At 44.7% G+C, this 20704-nt stretch overlaps 1 protein-coding gene across 6 annotated transcripts; it reads left to right on the top strand.

Annotated features, from left to right (window-relative positions):
* The first annotated feature begins 4801 nt into the window (after positions 1-4801).
* On the top strand, positions 4802-19129 carry CDCA4 (cell division cycle associated 4). Of its 6 annotated transcripts, none has more exons than XM_088673696.1 (4): positions 4802-4864; positions 6793-6845; positions 11910-11994; positions 15906-19129. In XM_088673696.1, exons 3-4 carry the CDS (start codon positions 11956-11958, stop codon positions 16653-16655), a joined length of 789 nt encoding a protein of 262 aa, XP_088529822.1. In that variant the 5' UTR covers positions 4802-4864; positions 6793-6845; positions 11910-11955; the 3' UTR covers positions 16656-19129. The 6 variants fall into 6 exon arrangements, with proteins under 6 accessions (XP_088529822.1, XP_088529839.1, XP_088529831.1 ...); XM_088673713.1 differs by having other exon boundaries at positions 6793-6914; XM_088673705.1 differs by having other exon boundaries at positions 4802-4934.
* Positions 19130-20704: the final 1575 nt, after the last annotated feature.

Below are 20704 nucleotides of genomic sequence, written 5' to 3'. Positions count from 1 at the left end.
TAATAAGAAATATCAGGTTGCAGCAAGGCATGCTGGGTGAAGCAGCGTTTGAAAAACCTAATAGCTACCAGCAATCCACATCAGAGGTACCCTACATCTGCTGAGGGAAACGGCATGCATTTTGTTTACAAGCAAAGGAGGCAAGCAAGGGGGAGGCTCATGGTCCAGACAAAGAACAGAAAACAATGTTTCTTGGGGCCAAGGGAGAGGAAGAGGGAAGACACATGTCAGCTGGAGGGAGGAAGCAAAGACCAAAGAATCTAAAAATAAGTCAGGAAGGTCTCCTTATTAAGGAGTACATATGGCAGAAAGTGGGCTGTGATTGGCTCTTTTATCAGTCACCTGACTCCCAGGGCTCAGAAACGTTGGTCCGAGCATGAAACTCCTGCAGCTCCAGCCTCTGGCCAGTGGTGGCGGCAGGGAGCAGAGAATCCCCAGCAGGGCTGAAAGGCAGCTGCTCGTGACTCACTTGCAAGATCTGCAAAAAGTTTCCTACAGATCTGATGGCCCAGAGGAGGACACAGAAGGAAAAAGGGTTGAGGAGGGAAGAGGAGGTCAAGCAAATTCAGGCGCTGATTTTTAAAGGCTGTGTAGACAAACTGCGGGAGGCGGTGGAAGACAGGAGTGCCTGGCGTGCTCTGGTCCATGGGGTCACGAGGAGTCGGACACGACTAAACGACTAAACAACAACAATACATATTTTATTCCGGAAGAGAGAGAAATGGATGGGGGAAAGCGATTTTGGCAGGGGGGTATGGACGCCACCTTCCTTTAAACTGTTCACTAGCCCTTTGCGGAAGGGCTTTCAGAACCCCTTGAGAGCTGCTGCTATTAAACAATACTGAGCTAGAGGGAACATTTTCTGATCCAGGCTATGTTCACATTACCATTGTGCTCTCATTGCTGGTGTTTGAAACTGTGTGTAGGGATTATAACTGGCAGGGCTGTGTCCTAGACAGCACCTTAATGGGGAAACCGCACAAGGTATTTGATTGTCTGTGTGAATAAGGTTACATCCTCACCAAACCTTTAGAGAGTGCATGGCTTACCTGCCCTCCCCCCCCCCCCAATCCACACTCATGCGAAGAAACCTTGGAACTGCAGTTTGTTAAAGGCACTGGGAAGTGTCGCCTGTACGAGGGGTAACCATGCAGGCTTCCCACAAGCATCTGGTTGGCTACTGGGAGAAGAGGATGTTGGAATAGATGCTCCACTGCACCCATCCAGCAGGCTTGCCTTATGCTCTTAAAACCACAGTTCCCAGGATTCTGGGGTGTGTGGGGGAGAGTCATGTGTTTTGAATGCATGGTGTGTGGATGTGACCTAAAAGTCATGATTGCCAATGAATGTCATTTATCCATTTTGCACCAAGGCACTTCATTTCTTGCCTAGTTTGCCTTTGTTTTGTCTCCAACCCTTTTGGCTTACGTTGAGTGACGCTGACGCAGAGCCTCCGACTAAATATAAGACTTGCAGTCCCCACCATTCTTGGTTTGCCCAAAAAACTTTTATTTGCTCTCAGGCAGCTCAAGGTCCTCTCTGTTGTGTCTCTCCTAGTAGTTGGGCCCTTTGTCTGACCCTGCTGTTCTGAAATCCCTGTGTGTGTGTGTGTGTGTGTGTGTGTGTGTGTGTGTGTGCGTGCTCGTGCGCTTTGCTTCTACAACAATTCTCCTTTCTTCATTTTCTCTTTCCAGGCTCCAGCCCTGCCTTCTCTCCCCCCCCCCCAGCTCCTTGCTTGCCTTGCCTATAAAGATCCTTGTTCTGCAGGAAACTGCAGCTTTGCTACTGCTTCTCTGGCTGCATTTCACTCCTTTCTCCTTTGTCGCCTGGAGCAAACCTGCTTTCTTCCCCTTCCCCCTCTCCTGATCACTGAAAGGCAAGCAGGCAGGCTGGCGGCACCAGTGAGGAGCACCCTTTTAGCAGAGCTCGACACGATTGGCAAAGTTTCAAAAACAGGCTAGGCGAGCTGGAAAGCAAGAGAGAGGAAACAAACAAAAAAACAGCAAAGAGGGAAGGCATCAGGAATAGCTGGATATGATGATTGCCAGAAGCGCCTTACTAAAAAGGTTGCCTGTTATATTTGCAGAACCTTCGTCCAACACCCTAATCCAGAGCTTTCCAAACTGTGTGTCGCAACACGTTAAGTGTGTCGGCTGCAGCGTGTAGATGTGCTGTGCAAACGCTCCCTGCACTTCTCCCGGGGCTGGGAAGGGGTTAGTTTAACCTCTGGTTTGCTAGTAAAACTGAATTACTGTGTCACGAAATGATACATGTCTAAAAAGTGTGTCACCGACATGAGGAGTTTGGAACGCTCTGCCCTAATCACTACACACACACACACCCCGTTCTCGCCAGTGTCTGTGAACAGAGCTCAGAGCCACCTCTCTGCTGCCTCATTCCCAGGGCTTCAATACCGTGGTAGTTTTGAATCAGAGGTTTTGAAGCAGCACATCAGTCATAGGCACCCATGTTCCTGGAGATGCCTTCTCTGGCACCTTGGACGGCCTTTCTACCTCTGAAACTGGGCTTTGGGGGGGGGGAAGCATTCTCTTGTGTTCCTGACAATCAGAGGTAGCATGCCTTTGAATACCAGCTGTTGGGAGTCACAAGTGGGGCAAGAGTGCAGTGGAGCTCAGCTCCTGCTCATGTGCTTTCCATTGATACCTGGGCCAGCCACTTTGAGGGCTCTTAAGAACATAAGAACCTGCTGGATCAGGCCAATGGCCCATCTAGTCCAGCATCCTGTTTCCCCCAGGTAATGGATAGCTGATTCTGAAAGCAACCTCTGAGAAGAGGAAACAGAAAATAGGCAGATGAGTGGCGCAAAGAAAGTCAAAAGGATAAAATGACTTACTTTGTGACATTTTAACAGGTCATTACCAATAACGCTGGTAGTGGTTAAACCACAGAGCCTAGGGCTTGCCAATCAGAAAGTTGGCGGTTCAAATCCCTGCGATGGGGTGAGCTCCCGTTGCTCGGTCCCAGCTCCTGCCAACGTAGCAGTTCGAAAGCACGTCAAAGTGCAAGTAGATAAATAGGTACCGCTACAGCGGGAAGGTAAACGGCATTTCTGTGTGCTGCTCTGGTTCGCCAGAACTGGCTTTGTCATACTGGCCACATGACCTGGAAGCTGTATGCCGGCTCCCTCAGCCAATAACGCGAGATGAGCACCGCAACCCCAGAGTCGGTCATGACTGGACCTAATGGTCAGGGGTCCCTTTACCTTCACCAATAAAGCTGAACAACACAAACCCCTTGATTCTGCCCCAATTACTTAATACCACTGCTTCTTTCTGTACCAGAGCAATTAAAGTTGAAAGGTTGCATGGTCAACACCAAAAGAGAGCGAGATTAAGATGATTAAAATTTTGTACACAATTTGTAGCAATAAACTCATGGCATACAAGCAGTGCTTTTTTTCTGGGGGCACAAGAGTCTTGTAATCTGGTGAACCGGGTTCGTGTCTCCGCTCCTCCACATGCAGCTGCTGGGTGACCTTGGGCTAGTCACACTTCTTTGAAGTCTCTCAGTCCCACTCACCTCACAGAGTGTTTGTTGTGGGGGAGGAAGGGAAAGGAGAATGTTAGCTGCTTTGAGACTCCTTCGGGTAGTGATAAAGCGGGATATCAAATCCAAACTCTTCTTCTTCTTCTAAACATTTTGTGAATCTTTGTACTTTTGTCCATTTACTGTATTTATTTTTCCCGATTTGAACTATAAAATAAAATGGTGGTTTTCTTGAGTCAAAATGAGAGTACCCCTAAACATTTTTTTGGGGGGGAGGAGCACTGCATACTAGGCCTCCCTGTTTCCTATTGAGTGCTAACCATAGCTTAACACAGGGGAGAGGGGCTTTATTTCACCCTGGCCAAATAAATTTTGGCATGTGTATGTGCATTTACACACACACACACACAAACAAGCTGGGAGCCTCAATGGTGTCCTTCTGGAGGCCTCCCCTGGGGCAAAAAAACCCGTCTAGCCCACCCCATGAGTGTAGCCAGGATTAGGGGTGGGCAGGCTTCATTTTAGGGGGGGTTGAACCTCAGTTAAGTATTTTCATTGATTTTACTTGTTGGGGGGGCAGCTGCCCCTTGGTTACACCCATGCGCCCCCCCCCCAGCTACCGTTCTGCATTAACAGCAACTATGGTTAGCACGTGGGCCTTCAAACCAAAAACGGTAGCCTATGGTATCTGATTTAAACCACAGTTTGCAGGTTTCGGATATCATAGTAAACCAGGGTCAACGTTTAAAAGGAATCGAAGTGGGAGTCCACGGAAGTAATGCGTAGGGTTGCAGCCCGACGTTCGGCGAGGCTTACTCCCATGTAAACGCGCGTGGGATTCCCCTCGCGTGGGAATCCTGGCCAGCCTTTGGCAGGAGTTTGAAACTTCGCCTGCCTCCTGGCCAGCCACTTACAGCCGAGGGGGAGGGGCTGAGTGCCATGGCAACCCCCTGCACCAATGCCCGGCCGAGGGCCCAAGAATGAGAAGGAAAAACGAATGGCGGGTGGGCGGGACTAAATCCCCGTAGCGATCTCCACCCCCACCCCCCACAACAGCGCGAATGATCTCAGCGGAGAGCGTCTCCCCCGCTTCCCTCGCGACCCAATGGGAAGCCCGAAGCCTGCGACGGGCGGTGCCGAAGGCCTCCCACGTGCCTCCTCCGCGCCAATAGCAAGGCGGGAGAGGGAAGAAGGGGGCGTAGGCGACCGTTTCTTTGTGGGGTTTGACAATAAGATGGCGCAGGGGGGAAGGGGGAGGAGCTCCCGGGACCGTTGGCCCCGCCCCTTTCCTCTCAGGCGCGGAGATCGTCCAGGCGGGAGCGGGAGCTCGTCTGGGGCAGGCGGCGCGGGCCGGCGGGTAAGAAGAGTCGGGCGGCGGGCTGGGCCACGGAGGGGGCCGCTGGCCCCGGGTCGCTGACTCGCAGTAGGTGAGGGGAGGAGACGGGGAAGCGGACGCGGCAGGGCCGGGCCAGCCGAGGAGGAAGAGCCCGCGGAGGGTCACGGAGCCGCGGCTCCAAAATGGCGGCCGAGGAGGAGGAGGACAGGATGAATCATCCCGCCCGCTTCCCCTGGCGCCCCACAGCAGCAGCAGCCACGTCGGGTCTTGCCCCACATGCTCTACTGCTCCCTCCGGCTTCTCTCCTCGCGGAGAAGAAGCAGCTTTGGCTATCCTCTCCTTCCACCCGCTTTGGCTCCGCTCCAGCAGCAGCCTCGCTCCCCGTCCGGAACCTGCTTCTACCTCCTTCGCCTCCTTTTCTTCGCCGCTCCGCCGCCGCCACATCATCCCCGTCTGAGCATCAGGAGTGGGGTCGATTGGGGGGGGGTGGCGGCTGCTGCAGCTCCGGTTCCCCTTCCCCACTCCCGCCCCGAGCCCTTTTGAAACGCGCTCATCCCCCGCTTCCAGGCACATGCACGGGAGTTTCCACACCCACGCGGGTCCCTTTACGTTTCTTACATCTTGCCCACGTTTTCTCTTTTCTGCCCGCTCCCGCTGGAAAACATCTGCTGCTCCTTTTTTTCTCTTCCTTTTTTTCTAGTAGAGGAGAGGGGAGCAATATAATGTAATGTAATGTAATATAATATACACACACACACACACACATTGCGCGCGCGCGCGTGTGTATTGCCCTTCATCCGTAGATCTCAGGGCGGCTCGCAATACAATGTTTCTCTTGCTCTCCCCCTCCCCCACTAGAAAAAAGCCCCGATTGAAACCTGGTGCTCCTAGTCCCGTCAAGCCCCACTTCCCCACACCCCTCCTCCGACACGTGCGCGCGTACGTGTGTGCCTTTCTCGCAAGCAACCGTGGCATGTCTTTTCCCCCCACCCATCAGTAATTGGTGGGTCGAAGCTTCGGAGGTGTATGGGTACAAACAGGAGTCATTGGAAAGTTGGGTTCTCATACTGTATCTCTTAAGACAGTGCAGGGGAGGGTGATACAGGCAGACAGGGTGGGTGGTTCTCTTTTGTGGTAAGAGAAGGGTTAGGTCAGGCATCACCAAACTTCGGCCCTCCAGATTTTTGGACTACAATTCCCATCATCTCTGACCACTGGTCCTCTTAGCTAGGGATCATGGGAGTTGTAGGCCAAACCATCTGGAGGGCCGCAGTTTGGGGATGCCTGGGTTAGGTGGTCTTCTTTACCATATGTGGGATGTGTGTGATGATTTATGATTTAGAATAAAGATGTGTCAGCATTTAACATCACCTACCTGCCTGACTCCTTTATATACCTTGACTGCTGTCCTTCATCTCCACCTTTGCCCTGCACCCTTTCTTGAGTGAGTATTGTCTCTCAAAGCAAAGTATAATATTAATATTTGCGTTCCTGCCTTTTCATACTTACTTTTGACTTGAAATTATTATATCCTCTTGGACTTTTTCCTCACAGCCATTGCATGCTGTCTTCCCTATTGCCAAAGAATTTTTCCCATAATTACGTCATCATATTTATCCATATATCGTTTCATCTGTGACTTTCCATCTTTTGAAGCAGTTTCTCAGTTCCCCATGAATTCTTCACAGTTATCCTGTTCTTTTTGTCCTTTCTGTGACACCATATATTTGATTCTCTGGTCTACCTGATATTCTGAACTATCCCTTTTACAGAAACAGTTTACAACACAATTGTAAGAATGCATATTCTGAAGTCAGTCCAAGGGGATTTGCTTATTAGTAATTGTGTTTAGGAGTACAACTTTAGTTTATTACAATTGTCCAAGGCAGAAGTTTTCAATTATCTGACTTCACAGTATTTTAGTTAATAATTCTGTTCTATTTGTATAGATCTCTTTCAGTTGTTCGACCCACATTTCAGTTGGTTGCTTAAAGCGACTGAGGTAAGATTTGATATGTGGGACTTCTCAGTTTTTAAGCCTGCTAGAAGGTTCAGACCTAAGGCAACTGAGGTAAGATTTGATATGTGGGACTTCTCAGTTTTTAAGCCTGCTAGAAGGCACAGACTTTCATTAGTCAGAAGAACCCAGTTTATAAGGAGATACCTACCGGATCACATCAGTCCATCTTAGTACAGTGGGCAGTTGGATGCATCCTCGGTGGTGGCGCCTACCCTGTGGAACGCCCTCCCAACAGATGTCAAAAAGGAAAACAACTACCAGACTTTTAGAAGACATCTGAAGGCAGCCCTGTTCAGGGAGGCTTTTAATGTTTAATAGATTATTGTGTTTTATTCTTTTGTTGGAAGCCGCCCAGAGTGGCTGGGGAGACCCGGCCAGATGGGCGGGGTATAAATAATAAATTATTATTATTATATTATTATTCATTAATCCCACAAGTACAGAACAAAGGCAAAAATACACTGTTTCCATTCCAAGTTAGTGGTATTCAGTGGCATGCTGGCTACTTTTGGATACATTGCCAAAACATGGTTTTCTACATCAAAAGAACAAACCTAGCTGCACCTCTCCTCAGGGGCAACAGTGAGGAGAAAATTGGGTTGTTCTGCTTCTATTCTATATTAACCACAGTAGTGTACAGTCTGAACCCTGACAATGGTTAACGTTAAGTATGTTTAATTAAAACAAGTTATCTGAATAAGCTGTGGCCTGAAGTCAGCATGTTTCCACTAACCATAGTTAAGATTGGCCACAGTTTGTCAGAGTTCAGATAGAATAGCAAGCTGTGGTTAATCCAAAATGAAATGTAAAGTTTCTAGACTCCAAATCAGAATGAGGAAGTATATGCGAGCCTGTGGGAGGCTAGGTTTGTTCTCTTATATATAAACTTGGTTAATATTGTGTCCTAACCACCTATTAAGTATTCATGAGTTTGTCTAAGCCCTTTCTATAGCCATCCTAAACCAATGAGCATCACCCATGTTTTGTGGCAGGGACTTTAATAAAACCATGTTGCATGAAGTACTTTTTGTCTCTCCTACATCTACTACACATCAACTTTTATGAAGTAAAACCTTGGTTTATTAAGGGAGGGATTCTATTTGGTTTCACCACACAGTGCATGATTTCAGCTGTTGCTCTTAGTTGTCTTTTTCTAAACCGAAAAGCTCCACACGTTAGCCTTTCCAAACATTGTCCCTGTACAGTGGTGCCTCGCTAGACAAAATTAATTCGTGTAACGAATTTTTCGTCTAGCGAGTCCGTTTCCCATAGGAATGCATTGAAACGTAATCAATGCGTTCCTATAGGCTCTGGGGGACTGGCGGCGGCGGCATGCAACGGGGCTTCGGAGAAGGTCTCCGAAGCCCCGTCCGATGCCGGCTGTGTGCAAGGCGGCGGGGGGAGAAGCTCTCTTCTCCCACCACCGCCTTGCCTGCCTCCCCTGACACGGAGCACAACTTCGGAGGTCTCCGAAGTTGTGCTCCGTGCCGGCTGTGTGCGGCGGGAGAAGAGCTTCTCCCGCCGCCGCCTCCCGTCTGCCTCCCCCGACACGGAGCGCAACTTGGGAGGTCTCCGAAGTTGCGCTCCGTGCTGGATGTGCGCGTAAGACGAAGCGGTGGTCATAGAAAATTTTGTCGTCTTACGAATGCCTCTCGGATGTGCGCGGCGAGAGGCGGCGGCGGGGGAAGAGCTTCTCCCGCCTGCCTCCCCCGACACGGAGCGCAACTTCGGAGGTCTCCGAAGTTGCGCCCCGTGCCGGATGTGCGTGCAAGACGAAGCGGTGGTCATAGAAAATTTTGTCGTCTTACGAATGCCTCTCGCAACGCAAAACTCTTTCGTCTAGCGAGTTTTTCGTTGTGCGAGGCATTCATAAAGCAAGGCATCACTGTATTTAGTTTTGCAAGAGGCTTCAACAAGCCTCCCTTTTGTGTCTTATTACATAAATTCACTCAGTGCTAGAAAAGGTTCTAAGTATTCAGTTGCCCTAGCACTCAGAAACTTGATCTTGGCAGCCCTATGCCTGGCTTGTGCTTAACTTCATCTTAAAAACCTTAAAATAGTTTTCCAGCTGGACCAGCCCTTGCCACGTCACTTTGGTAACACTTATCCTCACATCCTACATAATCTAGTAATTTCTTGGCCTCTTGTGTCATCCTCCAATCCTTCTCTTCTCATACATTGGACAGAGTTGTCCTTACTATCCTGTACACAGAAACATTGTTTCCTGATTTTTATCTCTATATCTCACACAAGCATCCCACCCTATCCATACAACTTACTGCAGTCCATAAAGTGCCACCTATCTTTCCTTACTGCAGTAACTTGAAAGAAACTAGTCTCTCTAACTTTTACAGGTATATGGCGATTAATTCATAGAGACCTTAGTTGTCCAGGCCCCCACAGCCCATCTTTCATTTTATCAAATATCATGTAGGAGATCACAAGATAAGTCCTCTCAAATACCTTTCACCATTACATTTAAATATGGTGACATGACCTGAGCCATTGTAAATTAAAACCTCTCGTATAGTTAACTCTCGAATGAAGCACTTGGTGTATCCTATGCAGGACACATTTGGAATGTTAATGCAATCTCAAAGTACAGTACTGTGGATTTTCTACTTTGGTAATCATGTTGTCTGCTAGTATTATGTGGGTGACTTGGATTCAATCCACAGCAACTACATATTTTTTGCAGGAAAAGGGAAATTTTAGAATAACATCAATAAATATTAATAAGGTAGAGAAATGTAGATGAGTAAAGGGACAGGTATCTTGGCATGTAAAGAAGCAAATAATAATCTTTGAAGCACAATAAAATCTGATAAGTAACTGGTTCATACCCCAGGTTTTAGAGATCCATGAACTATACATAAGCAGTAGCTAAAGGGATTAGCTGGCTGCATCTAGCTGGTAGATTTTAATTCCCCATTGAGGGAGAAAGTAATTAGCGTTGTTAGGACATACAACATATTTCCAACAGACACAGGTGGCGCTGTGATCTAAACCACTGAGCCTAGGGCTTCCTGATCAGAAGGTTGGCAGTTCGAATCTTCGCGACAGGGTGAGCTCCCGTTGCTCAGTCCCAGCTCCTGCCAATCTAGCAGTTTGAAAGCACGCCAAAAAGTGCAGGTAGATAAATACCGTAGCAGGGTGGATAAAAATCAATGATTTTTTTTAAAAAAAATCAGATTTTTTGATTTAAATCAGATTTTTTAATTCCGCTTTTTTATTTAAATCAGATTTTTTTAAATAAAATGCTTTTTGAGGAAAATATATTACCATCCAAAGGTTGTTCCATCATGAAATAAAGATTAGTTTTTTTATTATGTAGAATAAGGCTGTATATGTTTATTTTTTTGGGTAAATAAATTCCATTAATCCATTCACAATGTCATGCTCTTCCAGAGGTTTTTGTAAGATTATTGGGCCGTTTCTCTGCCTACAAGATATTATCACAGATGCTTGGTTTACTTTTGCAGTTCTCAAAACTGAATTTGACTCAACAGAGATCACATGCCTCTTCCTTCACAGCAAAAATGTTATAACATGAACAGAGTTGAGAAAAAGACCTTAATCCTATTGTTCTACAAACCTATGAATACAGAAACAACCCCTTCAGTGCTAAGTTTAAGTTTCTTAAAATATATATATATTGTTTTTGTTAGCCAAATTAGTTAACAAACATGGATTTTTGTTTAAGCAAATAACATATGCTGTAATATTATTGTTTCAGTTGAATAAATCTATTTAAATTGTTATTATTAAGGTAATGATTATTTTTCTCCTTCCTAAGTACAACAGTAAAGTTGTCTAAATTTGAATGATTAACCTATTAAACTGGGGATAAAAAACTAATATGAAAAGTTGTTATTCTAAAAATCTTCATCTACTTGCATATTAAAGTTATACCAGCAAGTATTAGTCTTTAAGCAGAAAACTATGATTTAAATCAAGCCTTAATGACTAGTGATTTAAATCGTGATTTAAGTCGTGATTTAAATCAGTTTAAATCAAATCCACCCAGATAAATAGGTACCGCTCCGGCGGGAGGGTAAACAGCATTTCCGTGCACTGCTCTGGTTTCACCAGATGCGGCTTAGTCATGCTGGCCACATGACCTGGAAAAACTGTCTGCGGACAAACGTCGGCTCCCTCGGCCAGTAAAGCAAGATGAGCGCCACAACCCTAGAGTTGTTCATGACTGGACTTAACTGTCAGGGGTCCTTTACCTTTTTACAACATATTTCCAGTCTCAGCAATACAGTATTGGTGAGTGGGCAGGGGGTCACCCAATGAAATTGATGGCAGTAGATTCAGGACTGAAAGTACTTTATTAAAGGCTGCATTTATAACATGTAATCTACTAACGCTTCACATTCATATGTTCTAACAAGAACATGAAAAAATTGAAAATCTAACTAAAATCAGCAGTAGAAGTGAGTTCCTTTACCCTGGGATACCACAGCTGGAGTTGAAGGTATTGGACAATAAGTCCCAGCTCTGTTGACAATGATACTAGCTGCTAGCTCCTACTATTGCTATGTGAGACAAACGTGAGTGAATTGACAGTTTCTAATTATAAGGTCACCTGCCCTTGAAGTCTGTGTATGTATTCAAATCAAGTGTTTTGAAATCACATCCTTAATTAAAACACTAGGTGCCCTTAGACAAGTGTGGGCCGCCACCAATGCTTTATCCTTCACCACCACCCATCTACAATGTAGGAATAATACTGATCTATCTTATTGGGTGTTTGCAAGGATTGCAACACTGTAATATATGTGAAATGCTTTGAATGCTTGGAAGCTCTACATAAACGTTTCAAGTTTCATCAGCCATAGCTGCAGGGGCTGATTTGGGAGGTTTACTGCATACTTTCTGAGAGCCTAGCTTTCACTTCACATTATTTTGTCAAGTGGGAGAGGGAACGCATATGGGAAGAGAGGAAATAAGTCTACTTTGAAAATGTTTCTATCATATTTTCTGAGAATTTTCTTTCTAACTGACGGAATGCATATTTGTTTTTTCACCTGCTGCTTTCAGGTAGGTGGTGCTAGAACATTTGCTGTATGGAATCTTGCTCTGTAATATGGGGGAAGAGGAAGGACTGCATCAGACACAATTATTGGTAAGTGGCGCTGTGGGTTAAACCACAGTCTAGGGCTTGCTGATCAGAAGGTCGGCGGTTCGAATCCCTGCAATGGGGTGAGCTCCCGTTGCTCGGTCCCAGCTCCTGACCTCCTAGCAGTTCGAAAGCACACCAAAGTGCAAGTAGATAAATAGGGACCGCTCCGGCGGGAAGGTAAACGGCGTTTCTGTGCGCTGCTCTGGTTCGCCAGAAGCAGCTTTGTCATGCTGGCAACGTGACCCGGAAGCTGTCTGCGGACAAACGCTGGCTCCCTCGGCCTATAGAGCGAGATGAGCGCCACAACCCCAGAGTCGGACACGACTGGACCTGATGGTCAGGGGCCCCTTTACCTTTAACTTGTGGACTAAAGTTTGTCTGGTAAGCATTTCTGGACTTAGTAAGTGCTCTCAAGTCACAAGGTGCAGGGACTCAAGGAAATGGGAATTTAATGGGTTAAATAGTTACTTGTGATAATCTCTGCCACCATATGTGTCTTGACTTTAGTAGTCTTATATTTGAAGTAGCCCTGAATTCAGGGTGGTGGTCATAATGCACTCAGCTCTGACTTGCCCTGGTTTTTCTCTTCCATATAATCTGCATGGAAGGAAATATTCTTTTTCTGTTTCACTGGAAAGGGGAAGGCAAGAGAATACAGTAGGGGTGAAACTAGAATTCTCCTGTAATGGTAGAATTGGAGGGTGCATATTGCTAAACAAAATCAGAATAGTCGCTGGATCCATGTGGTGGCAGAAATCTGTCCATATCTTCCTCATTGCAACCAACAGATATGTGGGATGAGTTGATTTTGAGAAAAAGGTAGTGATTATCTTTGGCTCTATGATCTCTCATCTTGCTTGAATGTCAGGCGTGCCAGTTCCCATTTCCCCTATAGTTTTGCAGTTGCCCTTGAACTGGGCAAACTGATTTGTCCAAATTATTTTGCCTTTTTCTGATATACCCTCAAACCCTGGTTTGATTAGTTCATGAAGTTTGATTGAATTGAGCACGTGGGCCTGAGAATTGGGAATGAACAGGCTCTGCCACCAACTTTGTCTTTTGGCGCACTCTTCTGGAACACGCTTAACTAGCCTTGCTTTGGATATATTCCCTCACCTCCGATGTCTGGGGGACATGTCTACTCAGCTATTGTGAGAATAGTTTTGTTGTGGCACCGTGATGAGCATTCCCTTCTATGGTGGATTTCTGCCAGAACAACCACCATAAGACACAACTTCAAGTCCCCAGAGATAAGACCAAGAGGTACACTGCTTTATTTGTAGCAGCATATTGATATTTAGCTCCTTGATCACTGCAGATGGTGACAGCAGTCACGAAATTAAAAGACGCCTGCTTCTTGGGAGAAAAGCAATGACAAACCTAGACAGCATCTTAAAAAGCAGAGACATCACTTTGCCGACAAAGGTCCGTATAGTTAAAGCTATGGTTTTCCCAGTAGTGATGTATGGAAGTGAGAGCTGGACCATAAAGAAGGCTGATCGCCGAAGAATTGATGCTTTTGAATTATGGTGCTGGAGGAGACTCTTGAGAGTCCCATGGACTGCAAGAAGATCAAACCTATCCATTCTTAAGGAAATCAGCCCTGAGTGCTCCCTGGAAGGACAGATCGTGAAGCTGAGGCTCCAATACTTTGGCCACCTCATGAGAAGAGAAGAATCCTTGGAAAAGACCCTGATGTTGGGAAAGATTGAGGGCACTAGGAGAAGGGGACGACAGAGGACAAGATGGTTGGACAGTGTTCTTGAAGCTACGAACATGAGTTTGACCAAACTGCGGGAGGCAGTGCAAGACAGGAGTGCCTGGCGTGCTATGGTCCATGGGGTCACGAAGAGTCGGACACGACTAAACGACTAAACAACAACAACATTGATATTTAGAGTTGGCAGGAAGAGTTTGAAAGAGAAGAAGAGAAAATCATTGTTTGTTAGAATCATAGAATGTAGAGTTGGAAGGGACCACAAGGGTCATCTAGTCCAATGTCCTGCAATGCAGGATTATTTTGCCCAATGTGGGTCTTGAACCCACAACCCTGCGATTAAGAGTCTCATGTTCTACCAACTGAGATATTTGTAGTTCCTAAGTGGGTCAGAGAGCTGCTTGTTCTCTTGCAGTCTTGCTTCTTGTCAAACTAGCAGGAAGACAAAAGCATTCACCCAAGTATTTGTTTCCTACGGAAGGGGCTGCATCTCAGTAATGCTTTGCATGCAGAAAGTCCCAACATCTCCAGCTGTGGTAGAGAGAGATACATGTCTGAAAACCTAGAGACTCACTACCAATCAGTGTACAGAATGCTGAGCTATACCGATGGTCTTTCCATTTCATATGTTTGAAACCTTGTTTGTGTTGAATCACAAGGAAATGGTGGTAAATGTGATTGAGACTGATCTTCCTAGCAAATCTGCCTGACACATTTAAGAACCTCCTTTTTCAGCATTGCAAACAGCAACAGGAGCTTTTCGACACCTCAGTCACGTAATCCAATATTATCTGGATAAGGGTTAATAAGATGAAGCTTAGTCTAGGCTATGGAGATTTTGATGGTGAGCAGCACAGAAATCAAGAAATAGGTAGATTGCCACTTCTAGGATGAGTCATGCTCCCACTGAAAAAGCAGATTGGAAATTTGAGGGTGCTTATAGACTTGGTTCTGCATCTAGTTGCTGAAATGGCACCACCAGTTTTGGTTGGTCTGCCAACTGCAGACTTCCTTTAAAAATTCTTCTTCTTTCTTTGGCGATCACTCGTAGCTGAGTAAGATTGTCTTCCATAAACAGTTTTAACAATGAGTCTGTAAGTGACTGTGGAGACCAGTTCTGGATCCACATGTCCTTCCACAGTGGTTTCCGGGCAGGAGTTCATCATGGTGTGGATTTGCCAAGCATGCCTTCCTCCTAGCACGTTTCTCCTAAAGGCTGTTCTCCAACTGGAGCGCTCGCAGGCCAGTGTTTCCCAGTTGTCAGTGTTTATACTACATTTTTTTAGATTTGCCTTGAGACAGTCTTTAAACCTCTTTTGTTGACCACCAGCATTACACTTTCCATTTTTAAGTTTAGAATAGAGTAGTTGCTTTGGAAGACAATCATCAGGCATCCACACAACATGATCAGTCCATCAAAGTTGATGTTGAAGAATCATTGCTTCAACTAGTCTCTAGCCATTGACCTATGCCTGGCTTGGAGTCCAGGATCCCCTAGGGAGCACTTGAATCCCCCCCCCAAAGGATATGACAAACTGGATTTAGCTCTGTTCCTTATGGCCATCTTCCTTTCTCAACAGCAGTATCTATACTCTGTAGCACTTTCCATAGGCAGACTCACAGGGCTATGGTTTTTAGGCATCTTTTGAAAACCCCTTTCATTCTGAATTGTAAATATTGTGATGTTGTATGTTGATTCTTTCCATACCAAGAAAAAGGGAGGTAGAATCAGCCTGTATTAGCTACTCTCTCATGCAGAGATGCTCTTCTCTGGTGCCAGGATGTCTGAATGTACCTTGTAGCTAAATAATTCAGAACATTTATTTACTGGTCCCAGGTTAATTGTCCTGGAATGGAGTGGCTGTGCACAAGCTATCTCATTAAGACAGTACCTATTCTGTATTGATCAAATGTTAGGTGTGTGCAAATCACATTTGAAAATGATTTTAACTCACCTTTTTATTTAATAAGAGGAACCTGCAGATTATTATTCACTTGTCAAAAGCTGGTTTCACCTGGGGTGCCTTTAATATTACTTTGATTGTGACAAATGGTGAGTTCAATTTCCAGGGGACAGACTAAAGGAATGCCTGATTAATCTCTGTTTTGTAATAAAGCTGTTTGATTTTAAATATAAAACCTTAGAAGACAAGCTCTGGATTTGTTACCTAATAGCCACTTGCTCTGTTTTCAACAGGACACAATGTTTGTACGTGGACTGAAGAGGAAATGTATTGATGGAGAGGACGATATTGAAGGAACGTTAGCTGGTTTTAAAGCCATTCCTTCATATAACCTGCAGCGCCAGTCTCTACTAGACATGTCTTTGGTTAAACTTCAGCTCTGCCACATGCTTGTTGAACCTAATCTGTATCGTTCAGTACTAATAGCCAATACAGTACGGCAGATTCAAGAGGAAATGACCCAAGACGGAACTTGGCAGATGATAAATGCACAGAGTACAGGACCAACCTCTCTTGATCGGCTGGTTTCAACAGATATCCTCTGTCGGTCTTCGAAGGAGCAAGCTGAAGAAAAGCTTGTTCAAGGTTATAGTGGCTTCTCAAAAGACTTTGAAGACGCACAGTCAGAAGAGAGTTCAGAAATCTTAAGACCTGCTCCACTACAAGCTCCCAGAAACCTGCAGAGTAATGTGTGGGACATGGAGAGCCCTCCAGAAAATAGAGGAAACTTCCACAAGTCATTGGATCAAATATTTGAAACCTTAGAAACAAAAACTCCTGACTCGGTTGAAGATCTATTTTCAGAAGTTGACAGTTCCTATTACAATCTAGACACAGTATTAACGGGAATGATGGGCAGTACAAAAATGGGACACTGTGATGTACTTGAAACTTTTCCTCAAGCAGCCACAAATTCTAACTCTAACTGTAAATCTGACCTTAATGAGCTTGATCATTTTGTGGAGATTCTTGTTGAATCTTGAAACAAAGAGTGAAGGAGATATCCTTTAAAAAAGCCAGATCCCGAGTAGTGAAACTTCCAAATAGTTTGTCTTCTCAAAGCTGCACATGATCTTCCAAAAGAAAAAGAAAAAAGAAAAAGCACTTCATTTTGCAAAGTTGTGTTAATGTATAAAGTTAACCTGCAACTTGTAGTGTTTGAACTTTACATATTTTCAACAGCCACAATTCAGGGAGGTATTCTAGGCACATCAACCAGTTCAACCAGTTGCCAGCCTACTGATTTTGAAACCTTGTGACACCCCTATGCCATGCCACAAACTGCATTGGGAACTTCCTGGGGCTTCAGCCGTGGCTTCTCATGTCAAAAGACTCCTGGGTGCACAAGGTTAGTCACGCCATTTCTCTGTCCTGCACCCATACATTCCCCAGACTGCCTCCTCAGGGCCCAACACTTCCAAAACCAGATCATTTTCCTAATTCCTTCTAGGATTTAGAAGGAGCGTAAAATGGTGTAGCAAAATTCCTCCTCCCTCGACCATCTCCTCCTCCCCTGTAAGGTGCAAGTGCAAGATAGATTCCAGTCCTCAGCATGCAAAAGGTGGGCTAAAACGCCTATGCTTAAGTTGAAGCCCATATTTTATCTAGGCTGGGAACCTTCCACCAATCCTTTGCATTTGTTGTTGCTGGTTTAATCATATGACTTTAGTGGGACTACTTTTGAAGTAATTGGCCTGAGCACCAAAGGTTTGGTTTACCCTTCCCACGCCTTTATCCCAAGTAAATACTTCACAGACTTCTCTACATTTATTTGCCGTATAAGCTCTTGGAAGAGCCAAAAAAGCAGCGGTGCCCATTATCCTAGCTAGCTTTCTCTGTCATTCTTTCTTTTCTGTTTTTAAATAGTTAATAGTTTTGAAAAAAAATGTTTATCAGTATTCAGAACCTTTCAGCTATTTTCTGAAGATATATTTTTGCTATAAATCTTCTGCCAACTGCTTATTTAAAACCTGAAATATTTGCAGTTGTATTTTTTTAAATCACTTTGAAAAGGGGATTTTTTTCTTTCCATATTGTGGGCCTCTCTCCACAGCTCAGCAGAAGTGTGTAAATATCTGACTTCTTAAGGTAGGAGCAGTTGACCACATTCAGTCTTGGGAATACTATGAAAAGCAGCTTTCTCCTATCTAGTGCTCCCCAGACATTTTTTACTTCCAGGCATTTTAGATTTTAACTGCCACTGGCCCCAGTCAGCACAGCCAGGTTGGCTGGGGCTAATGGAAGTTGCAGTCCTAAATATCTGGAGGGCACCAAGTTGAAGAAGGTTGGAGTAAAGAGTTAAGATAGTTTTGACATGAGAACATCAGAGGAGGAGCATTCATCAGGCTGCAGGAGCTCTTGATGCCTAAGTTCAAGCCATGTTTTTGTTACCTTCAAGCATAAATTATGTGGGTTTTATTTATAAGTATTTATATGTTTATGTCATCAAGTGAATTATTTGGCTGAGGTTTACCATCCTACTTCTCTGTGTTTGGAGGGGAAACACCCCCTTCACCTTGCACTAATTACTACAAGACTGTTACAGAGGCCTTTCAAGAGTGTTCTCCAAACTTAACTTGCTCCACTCATGCCAAGTGTGAATATGCGTTCAGCTGAGTCGTGATTAACTAATGTTACCATAGCAGGTTAACATTGAAGAAAAAGATGAAATTGTTTGAGTGCGTATGAATTGTCTTAACTCCTCGAAGCGGTTTCCAGTGAGAGGGTGTGTTGTATGTGATAACCTTTGCAATACAATTGCCCAACTTTTGCCTTGGTAAACTGGTAATACAGGAAACAATACTGCATTGTGGGAAAATAGAAAGCGCTGTGAGTACTTTGATTATTTTGGGGAAAAAATTCATTTAACAGTTAAAGGAGTATATCTGCCACCTGACAAAGCAATTTTAGCTACCTTGCATCTGTTTGCATAGATCAATGGAAATGTTGCTTTTTAAAACTCATTTTGATTTCTGCAGCTGTGACACTGTATGCAAAAGACACATGTCAAAATGTTGGAGGCCTTATCTCCCAGCAAAAGGTTGTAATATCTTTGCAACGGGAACTACCATAGCCCTCAAAGCCAATATGGCTGCGCACCATGCACAACCCGAACAACTCTTTCAAAGCATAAAGATCCTTGTCATTGTGTATGTATAGCTAAATGTCTTTGTCTTAGTTTAGGTTGCAATTTGAAACCACTTTGCATAAGTAGCCCCTCCTGAGGTTAATGGGGCTGCTTTCAAGGAAGTGGTTTCATTATTGCAGCCTTAATAATTTAAGTGCTTTTGAAGCACCTGATTTGAAAACAGCAGTGTATGTTTTTCAGACCTGGCAGGTAGATGCCTATTTCTGTAACTCAGTTTTTGTGCCAGATCATGCAGTTTGTAAGGGGAAACTTTCTAATGCATTTGAAAGTGATTAATGTCTTTTTATATTAAAGTTGAATATGAAGTGACTACTTTGCTTAGTAGGTTCTTTTCAATCTGGATATATTCTGTGCCTGTTGGTAACTTGTACTTAAAGAACTGGACTCATGAAATTGCTTCATGGGTGCTAGTTGAAGGGTCATCACCATTTATTGCAATTAATCAACTTTGTAATCAACCCCCTGCAATGCAGGCATAAACAGATGTCCCATAGGGGTGCAACTGAGGAATGCCAAACAGATTAAATTGGTTGGTCCATAATAGTATGTTTGGAAAAGCCAATTTCCAGCATTGCAGGTGCCTTCCATTCCCACTCATAGCCCTACCCTTACTTTAGCCACAGCCTTTTCTCTCAACACCTGCTCAAGATTTCCTTTTCTTGATTCTACCTCAGGGATGAGGAATCTACAGGTGTTGGATCAGGGATGATGGGAACTGTGAGCTTTCAGATGTGTTGACCTGCAAGTTTTTCATCTAAGTTTTCTCTCTCACTTGAATTTTGGCATATGCATGAGAGCACAACACTTTTATGTGTGAATGCTTGTTTAAGATGACAGCTACCAGGAGGAGTTGGCCATATTTAGTCAGTCGGAATAAAAAAACAGCTCTTGCAGCTGTTCAGGCTCCAGTCGATGAAAGCGTATGCCACAATAACTTAAAAGCCAAGGTGAGACCCCCAACATTTACTTTGTGTGTGTACACTTGAAAGTGCATTAAATAGCAACACTATATACTTTTTGAAAAAGATGGCTAAAGCAACTATGAAAGCAGTAGACCTATGTCATCTGAAAATCAGCCACTCCAGCATATCAGAGGGGCTCAATAGTTGTCCTGGGACAGCAGGAAATTGCTTAAGTGGTGCAAAGGAGTCTTTGCTGGTGGTCTGCGCTACAAGAGCGGAGCTACTATTCAGGGTCTACCACCAGCCTTGCAAGATACACTGCCACCACTACTGTCCAGCCAGCCTGGGACAGGAGACTCAGACCTTAGCAGGCCACCCCTAAGACTAGAGAAATGGCAGTGGCTCTTTTACTCCTTGAGCCTCAGGATCACTAACTTGACAGCAAGCGACCAGGAACTTAGGAACTGCATTCAGTACAAAGGCTTCACCCAAACAGACACACACCAATTTTAAATGAAGTGGATTAATAATAAATAACAAAATAAGCGATGGCATAAAATGGGATAAAAATTCTCGTAAAAACTAAAGTTAGAAAATCCAATTGTCAAAACAGCTTGGAATTGTAAACCTGAACAAAATAGCAAAGCTAATTTATTCTAACTATAAATATTGCCAAGCATTGAGGATACCGGATATAATCCATGGCAAGTATGAATTTGCTGGTGTAGGGTGTTAACTAGGGTTTAGTAAACCTGGTGGGGGACGTCACATTATGCTCCTCCTGGGGTAGTCTGTCCAGTTGTAGTCCCCATCCTGTGCTCAGCTGTCACCTGTGCCTCCTAGAAGCTGTCAGCATGCAACAATGGCCCAGGATACGGCTTTGACTGGCCAGCTAAACTAGGTGAGGGGAGCTGATGGGTCTCAAACGCTTGGTGAGTTATGGACTTTCCCAGCATGCCGAGACAGTTAATGCAGTAAAAGC

The sequence above is a fragment of the Zootoca vivipara genome, chromosome 1, assembly GCF_965207765.1.
Source record: "Zootoca vivipara chromosome 1, rZooViv2.hap1.1, whole genome shotgun sequence".
NCBI lineage: Eukaryota > Metazoa > Chordata > Lepidosauria > Squamata > Lacertidae > Zootoca > Zootoca vivipara.
Note: the sequence above shows the minus strand (reverse complement) of the source record. Positions and strands in the feature narration are given on the sequence as shown.